General features: G+C 41.4%; 1 protein-coding gene and 1 long non-coding RNA gene across 2 annotated transcripts; one reads left to right on the top strand and one right to left on the bottom strand.

The window, feature by feature from the left end:
- Nucleotides 1-253: 253 nt before the first annotated feature.
- On the bottom strand, nt 254-6,977 carry LOC120706535 (pre-rRNA-processing protein ESF1-like). Its single transcript, XM_039991216.1, has 7 exons — nt 6,242-6,977; nt 3,486-3,602; nt 2,528-2,835; nt 2,135-2,297; nt 1,709-1,837; nt 892-1,610; nt 254-800 (listed from the first exon to the last, which is right to left on the bottom strand). The coding sequence occupies exons 1-7, from the start codon at nt 6,893-6,895 to the stop codon at nt 572-574; spliced, it is 2,319 nt and encodes a 772-aa protein (XP_039847150.1). The 5' UTR covers nt 6,896-6,977; the 3' UTR covers nt 254-571.
- A 60-nt stretch (nt 6,978-7,037) lies between these two features.
- On the top strand, nt 7,038-7,631 carry LOC120706538. Its single transcript, XR_005688343.1, has 2 exons — nt 7,038-7,112; nt 7,236-7,631. It is a non-coding gene; the product is annotated as an uncharacterized LOC120706538 (long non-coding RNA).
- Nucleotides 7,632-8,074: the final 443 nt, after the last annotated feature.

Here is an 8,074-nt window from a genome sequence, read left to right as displayed (position 1 = left end):
CCAGATTTTTGATGGCTGGATGTCTGGACCTCAATCCAGGGAGTTCCTGGTCCACCAGATAAACTACATTTTGTTTAAAGCACGTACTACCAGAAGTTCATCCTGGTACTTTCAACCACATCCACAAGATGCTTGGTTCAAATAGTGACAAGAGAAAATAGAAACAATAGGAAACATTATTCCACAATACGCAGTCATTATAAAGGCGTAGAGATCGAACAGCAAGATCCATCAAACTATTTAACACTAAGAAAACTGAAACAGAACTTAATAAAGAAATAGCGAAAGAAAAGCTTACAACCCTATGTCCCTATCCCTAGTTACATCATCAGTCTTAGTTTGGATAAACTTTTTAGTCGGTCGTGGCACTCAAGAAACTTTCAAGTGGATTATCTCACCAGAATTCCACAAAAGAAGACAACCGTCCAGCTGGATTAATAGTGTACAAACTGAAATTTAAAAATTGGACGCATGTATATAGAAGTACAAAGCATAAACCATGAAACAATTTTTCAGCCTACAAATCAAAATCATTTTATCCCCAGGGATTTCACTAATCAAAAGGATTTTTCTATCGGCCACCTGTACTTGCGCTTTTGAAAGCGCCAAGGTTCCTTTTGAGAGACTTAACAGCAGACAAAATTTGCAGCTTCTCTGTGGACGCCCCATCAGGTTTCTGATCATCGTTATTCTTAGCAGCTGCATCATCAGGCGGCAATGTGCCTCCCAGAGATGATCCCTCTGCTTTGCTTGCATTAGCCCCTGGCTTCCCAGTTTGCTTCTGCATGAAGGCCGCACTCCTGTATAATAAGAACATTTGAAACATTCAGCACTATGCAAATCAGGTAGGATATTCAGTATTATGACAAGGGAAAATGTATACACAAGTACCTCTTGTACTGGGGATCAGTAGGATCCAGTGCAAACAAATGAGACGTGAACATTGCTGAGAACCTATCATCTTTGCTAAGATCAATATCAGGAAGTTTGTCCTCAGCAGGTTCCTCTTTGCCCTTCTTGCCCTTTTTACGCTTCAGGTTATAACCCTTGGCACCACTGGCAGTATCCTGATCACCAGCAACCAAGAGCTCCAACTCTTCTCTGGTTGCTTCTCGCTCCAAATGCTCCTCTGTGTGACCATCCTTTCCTTTCCTCTTTCCTTTATCTTTTGCCTTTGACTTGTGTTTCTTGCTTTTGCTTGGCTTGGGTTCTTCATCAGATTGTTCATTTGCGAAGAAATCATCATCCTCATCAGGCTCATCTTCGCTGCTGTGGTCATCATTGTCATCTAGTCCCCTCTTCCTAGCTTTCCTTTTCTCTTTCATTTTCTCTTGGTGCTTCTCCCAGACGGTCTTTTCCTCATTGCTCTTTCTCTCTAAAATACGTTTACTGAGATCCTCAAGCTCCGTATTGAATGTAATCTCCATATCCTGGTCATCAGTTTGCTCCTCATCAGATTTGTCTCCTTGCAGTAGAATAGCCAACCTCTCCTCTTTTGTCAGCTTCCGTTTGGATCCCCCATTTGGTAGAGACTCATCATCAGAACTGTCTACACCATCCTCATCTGATGCACTGTCATCACTTGCTAAATACATGTTAAGCTCATCTAGCTGCATCAGAAAGATATAAGTCACAATAGATGCTATAAGAGAACAGCAAAGAGATAATTACAAAGATATATAGGAACAGTGAAAAAATAAGACTTAACCTGATCATCAGTGAACTTTCGCCTCAAGACTTTCTTACGTTCCGGCTCATCATCATCCCAGGTGAGCTTAACTCTGCTATGTTGCAAAGCACGAGTCTCGAAATCAGGTTCCTTGTAACTCGGAGATGCCTGAAATTATTCAAGTTAGTTACAAATCAAAAGCTTCATTTAACACTTCGAAGCAACTCATACATTTGTAGACACCATAAAATAAGAAAAGCAATGGAAAAGGGAAATATAACATTTGTAGAAACCATAAAACAAGAAAAGCAATGGAAAAGGGAAATATAAGGATCAGTCACTTTCTGGGGGGTAAAAAAGAGCACATGGCAATATGTAATTCCAATAATCTTGTCACTGCAAATCAATAACGCTATAAGTAAATTGGTCCTGGAATCTGGATACAAATCTACAAAAGAAAGGTACCTCTGTAGCAACGTCCCTAGCAGGATGTTTGAACTCCCTAGAGTCAGGAATAAACTGCAAATCAAACACATTTGCTGTTTTCAAGAACTCAGTACCATCAAGAGTCATGTACAGATGATTTGCTGTTGCACTAGAATCACACACCACAACTGCATAGTAATACCTGCAGCAGGACATATAAAGGAATGAGAGAGCAAAAAAGCAACCCTTGGTGATTAACATTTTAATATGGAGCAAACAAAAAAAAGGACACTCCAATATAACTAAGCTACTATGTGCTTTTGTAGTTATCAGTTTGGAGACGTCAACTTTGTATCATTGCTACTTCATGCCCCAAAACAGAAAAATAACAAAAATATATCAGCAAAAGAATATCTCCACTTCGATACTTACTTCAGTCTGTTAAGCTCGTAAGCACGTAGCTTGTTGTTCTCTTTGTCGGAGTCAACTTCCTCATCATCATCATCAGTGTTGTCTTCGTCATCGTCATCATCACTGTTAACTTTGTCATCATCCTTGTCATCTTCATTATCATCACTGTCTTTATTATCATCAACATTGGCATTGACAAGAGCAGCTGGGCCCTGTGTTGACTCAATTTCCATGCACTTCAGTCCAAATTCTGAAGGATAGATTGACACTGATAAAACTCGCCCACCTTTTGGGAGGCAAGAAGTCATCACCATATAAAGGTCAACTGCCTGTTGAAATAGGGATGAAAAAAAAGACAATAGTTATTGCTCATTGAATTCAAATTTACCAGCGAAAAATTGCTAGGAACAAAACGCTTAGAAAATTACAACATAAATGCTAGGGGGCAGTTTAGGTCTTCGGTTTTAGCAAAAGATGATTTTCGTTAAATTAGAACTGGACTTAGTATTAATCTTTCAAAGTTACAAATTTACGATTCAGTATCTCATAGTCTCAATTAGCATTCTACGCAGCCAGTAGATAAAACCAGTGTGATTATCTCTATCCTGATCCTACGTTTGATTTTATTTACATAGAACCACACAAAATAGTGCCCAGCATCAAAATTTGTTAAGGAAGTTCTGTTGATTATCTGTAATCGAATCTAAGACACTGGAAAATGGTAGCACTTGCAGTGGGTTTGCTTTCATGTGCATAGAAGCAATAATTGATCAGCCAACAGGTCAAGGAACTCAGTAATTCAACATCATCATGCAATTTACTTTTAATCCTCAAAATTTTATTTTTATAAGATACATGGCTTTTATCATTTGGAGTCAAAATGCATTTTGTTAAAAATAAAGCACTTGAGCATAGCTGACTTTTGTTTAGGCACAGAAGCTCACTTCTCAAGATCAAATATTATTGCATTCGCACACACCTTGATATGATCCCAATCCATATTAACAACAGCAAGCCTGTGAGTTTCCTTGTCAATCATAGGTGTATCATCATGCCTTCCCATGAGGTAATGAGCAATGTCACTGCCAACAGAGAGCTGAAGAAAATTTTGAAAAACAAGAATTAGCCATAAAGCAAACAAGTTGTAGCATAGCCAATGCATAGCAAGTTTTGCTCTTGTAGACAAGGTAGGTGTATAGAACATTACAAATATCACAAACTTTTTAGACAATGGAACTATCAAGGTCATAGAAATAAAATAATAAACATGCAGCAGGATTTTCCCTTCCTTCATCAGATTCCCAAATTCATTGGCAGTTTTTTTTTTGTGCTGCTTCACTTCAAGTGAGCATGTAATTTATTTTTCTCCTTTCATCACCAAATTGGCAGAAGGGGTTCTTAAATAGCATTGCCTTTCTTCAAATCTCAAGATATGTTTGCAGCAGTTTAGAGTATTTTAAATATTGTTCTCACCCTTTAATAAAAAAACATTGCAAAAATTGCCACGATGTAAGAAGGTTGCCTGGAATTCTCACAATCTGTTAAATTATTAAATATCAGTAACCAGCAGCTCAGTCATCCAGCTCTGTTCCACAATAGAGCAAGCCATTTTGGTAAAAGCTGCAGTTCAATATGTCTTCTTGGTTGCCTTCAAATTTTACACAAAATCTTTGTGTTCTATTTTGCAGATTTGCTCATGGGTTGGCAAACTAAGCTAGAGGTATATGATCTATAATCTTACATTCCTGCTTTGGATTTGTTTGCCAAGCAGTGATACTAAATCTGAACAACTATATAGAAATTAAAACTGATCATGAACTTTGTAATAGCTTTGAATTTTCTTATTATGCCCAGTTACAAGGACATCTGAAAATGCATAAATTCAGTTTGCAACTCTAATCCCTAAATATCTCAAGCTGTATTTTATTTTTTTCTTTCAAGGCTAAAACCTCTAGCCATGAACTGGTTAGATGGGGCTCAGCACAAATTAAGTGTGACCTTTGGTGCAATGTGGCGAGGAAAGGATCCAATTCTAGAATTTATATTTTCTCTCTTCTAACATGCTACTTCCTTTAGTTTCACTGAATAATCACCTACGCCTAGATCTGTTGTCTTGGTAAGATTTTTTTTGCTGATTCGGAATTCTAGCTGTTAGATTATTCAATCAATTAAATAATTAGCTTACTCATTCAGTTCTACTCAGTAATAGACCAAACTGTTTTCGTAAAAGCTGCGATTCAGTTATCATTCTTGGTTTTCTTCGAATTTTACACAAAGTATGTTCTATTTTGCAGATTCGCTCATGCGCGTTACCAAACTAAGCTAGAGGTACATGATTTATATTCTTGCATTCATTATCTGGAGTTCTTTACCAAGCAGCAACACTAATCTGAGTGCCTATGCAGAATTTCAAGTTGTCTATGGACTCTGTGATACCTTTAGCATTTCTTATCGTGTCCAGTTGGCAGGCATTTGAAAATGTACAAGATCAGTTTGCAAATTTATGTTACTCCTTGAAGATATCAAGCTGTAATTCGTTCTCCGTTTGGCTAAGATTTCCGTCCAAGAATCTGATTAGCTGGGGCTCAAAACATATATTTCTTGCTTTTACCATACTACCTCCTTCGATTTTAATGAATAGTGGCATGCCAGGATCTTTCATCCTGGTAAATTTTTTGTCCAATTAGGATTTCAGGTTGTTAAAAGTATAAAAACCTTGATCCTAACTCCCTAAGTGACATCTATTTTTGTTTTTGAAAGAAGAAGCTGCTCAAGTTATCAAATACTATTCAATTTAGGGAAATTGGAAAGCACAAGTTTTGATCTGAAATATTTGTGTTTGTGGGGGACCATGATTCTTGATTGGTGGAGTGATGCAATTGTAGGAACTTAGAGTAGGGCACACTGCCTCTTTGAATTCTGTGGCGACATCAAGCACAATAATTTTTCTTTTTGAGCAACACATCAGTTAAGCACAGTAGACATATAAGACCATGTGCCCATTTGGTCTTTTAGCCACACAAAGCTCAACAGACATAAGGTCAGGTACCCATTTGCTCTTTTAGCTGCCAAATTTATGTATTCAGTTCATACCTTCCCCTAATCTGCACCTCTTTCTCAAAACTAATATCTTGATATCATATTTTCGTTTGTTTAAAACTTATGTGCAACTGTACAAGACAAATGGAACCACATGGACATGGGCGATCACCAGTAGGGGTAATACAGATCTCATGAATATGGTAACAAGTTTGGTATGGTTGAAGCATTTGAAGTGCTTCTATAGACTGGCTTTGGTCATGAATTGAGCTATTTTGCAGAATTGCAGATTTGTAGTCGAAGGTAAGCTTTCAAACAGGGAGGTTAGGATCAACAGCACCAAGCCCTTCTTTGTGATAGATGACAATTTGTGTTCTTTGTCAAGATAAATAAATATTGTGTTGTATGATGATGTTGCTCCTCCATGCCTCCAAACCATTTTGTTGGTTGGAACCTTTAAAAATGATTGTGCATGATCAGTGCAACAAAATACATACACTGGCATGCGCGACCGCTCTACGGGCGCGGCGTTAGCGCGCCTGCCTTCCTAGTAGCATAGACCGGTCACTAACATAGGACGACAGAAAATGGAAGAAAGCTGCAAATATTAATAAGGGAACTAAATCCCAACCTCAAATAGAGGAAATGAAGCTTAATGTAAGCTAGATCATCAAAGGACTGGAAGCAAAGCATCACCTCGTCGTCGTCCATGTCCTCATCCTCGTCATCATCGCTACTAGAGCTCTCCTCTTCCTCCTGATCCTCCACTTCGTCTTCCTCTTCTTCCTCCTCCTCTTCTTCAACAAGCTTCGCTTTCTCCTTCTTCCCCTTCTCTTTCCTCACCTCCTCCTCCTCCTCCTCCTCTTGGTTGAGATAGTAATTCAGCAAGGGGTTCTCGCGCTTCCTGCGGCGCCTCCCGCGCTTGTCCACGGGCGCGGCCGTCGAGGCGAACCTTGGGTCCGTCATCATGCTGCTGAACCTCGAGTCCAGCGCCACCTTGGCCTCCTTCCTCCGCATCCGCCGGAACCGCGGGTCCGTCCGCGCCGCCGCGAACCGCTCGTCCTCCATCGCCCGCCTCATCTTCTCGTCCCTCCCCGCATCGGCAGCCTCCGCTTCCGCAGCCTTCCCCTCGTGCTTCCCCTCCTTCTTGGACTTCTTGCCGTCCCGCTTCTCCTCGCGCCCCTCCTTGTGCTTCCGCTTCTTGCGCTCGGCGGCGTCGGGGGCAGGGGCGTCCTCGGTGGCGGGGCGCTCCTGGCTCCTCTTCTTCTGCTTCTTCTCTTCCTTATCGAGCTTGGATTTCTTGGCCTTCCTGTGGCGCGCGGGCTCGTCGGTGCTGGCCGGCGGCGCCATGGCGGCTAGCTGCTGCGAGGGCGCGGCGGCGGCGGCGGCGGCGGTGAGGGAAGCGCAAAGAACGAGAGTGTAGGGTTACCAGGAGGTAGCCAAAACCGCACCTCGCTTTATGCACCCTAAATGGGCCGGGCCGAGCCGGGCCGGGCGAGTCTGGTTCCCAGGAGGACTACCTCCCGCCCGACTCGCTCCCGCAGGAGGCGCCCCGTAATCTCCATCTGTAATCGCCCTGGGGCCCTGTCGCAGTCCTTGCTTTTTCCCCATTCCTTTACCTCTAGTTTGGCGGATGCTTCGGTGCTACTGAGATTTATGCGGCTCTGTGCGCTTTTATTCTGTTGCCCAGGCGCGATGTGCTGGACATCTCGCCGGTGCTCACCGAGGCGGCGGGCGCCATCGTCGATGTGAGTGCCTCCCGGATCCCTCTGCTGTTCTCTTGCTTGTGTGTTTTGGGTTAGGAGGTGTTGTCCTGGCACAGTATATTTCTAGGTTTAGCAAGTTACCTGTGCTGGTAAAGGCAATTTTGGTGGAGACGAGTCTCAGCTTGAATGCTGATGTTCAATTGTTTAACTTGTTTGCATCTTCGTTCTCTGGGACTGCCTAGGATTTTTGTATATTCCAATTACTATCTGGAGCCTAGCTGTAAATTTAAAGTATATCCATTTGATTTTAAGGTTCCTGAAGTTCAACTTTCTGGTTTTGTTCTGTAAATTTGTGTTGTGGAACCTAAGCTTATAGTTAATTCAGACGAACTCACAAAGAAACACATTTATTGAAAGTATTTAATTGTCAATTTCATGTAGAGGAGTTATTATCACTCACATGGAGTTTGAGACAGTTCACAAACTTTAGCAATCGAGATATCCCCTTACCTAAAGGAACATTTTCCTTAGGTTGTTTGACATGTGCAATTTGTAGTTAATTTTCACCGCTGAGCTGAAGATGAGCTAGTACTCTGTCAATATTAAGCATCTCAATCCGAGTGAATGAGCCTCCTTTTTAGATTTTTGCTGGTAGTAAATCTTTCCATGATACTTGCCTTTGTGGGGGCATCTAGGCACCAGCTACTCTTTTAATTTTGTTTGAAACCAACCTAGGCAGCAACACCATCCAGCTGCTAGCATATCGTTCTTGCTGTAACCAATCGTGCATGCTTGGTTCAGTATAAGTTTGTTTCTTTTTCTT

This window comes from Panicum virgatum, chromosome 5K (assembly GCF_016808335.1).
Source record: "Panicum virgatum strain AP13 chromosome 5K, P.virgatum_v5, whole genome shotgun sequence".
NCBI lineage: Eukaryota > Viridiplantae > Streptophyta > Magnoliopsida > Poales > Poaceae > Panicum > Panicum virgatum.
This window is presented reverse-complemented; position numbering and strand designations above follow the sequence as displayed.

Excerpts from the sequence above, each read along its gene's own strand:
- LOC120706535 (XM_039991216.1), bottom strand. The coding sequence starts at position 6,895 with ATGGCGCCGCCGGCCAGCACCGACGAGCCCGCGCGCCACAGGAAGGCC. Across the intron at positions 2,298-2,527 it reads TACGAGCTTAACAGACTGAA|GTATTACTATGCAGTTGTGG; the intron begins GTAAGTATCGAA and ends GTCCTGCTGCAG. Across the intron at positions 1,611-1,708 it reads GAAAGTTCACTGATGATCAG|CTAGATGAGCTTAACATGTA; the intron begins GTTAAGTCTTAT and ends TTTCTGATGCAG.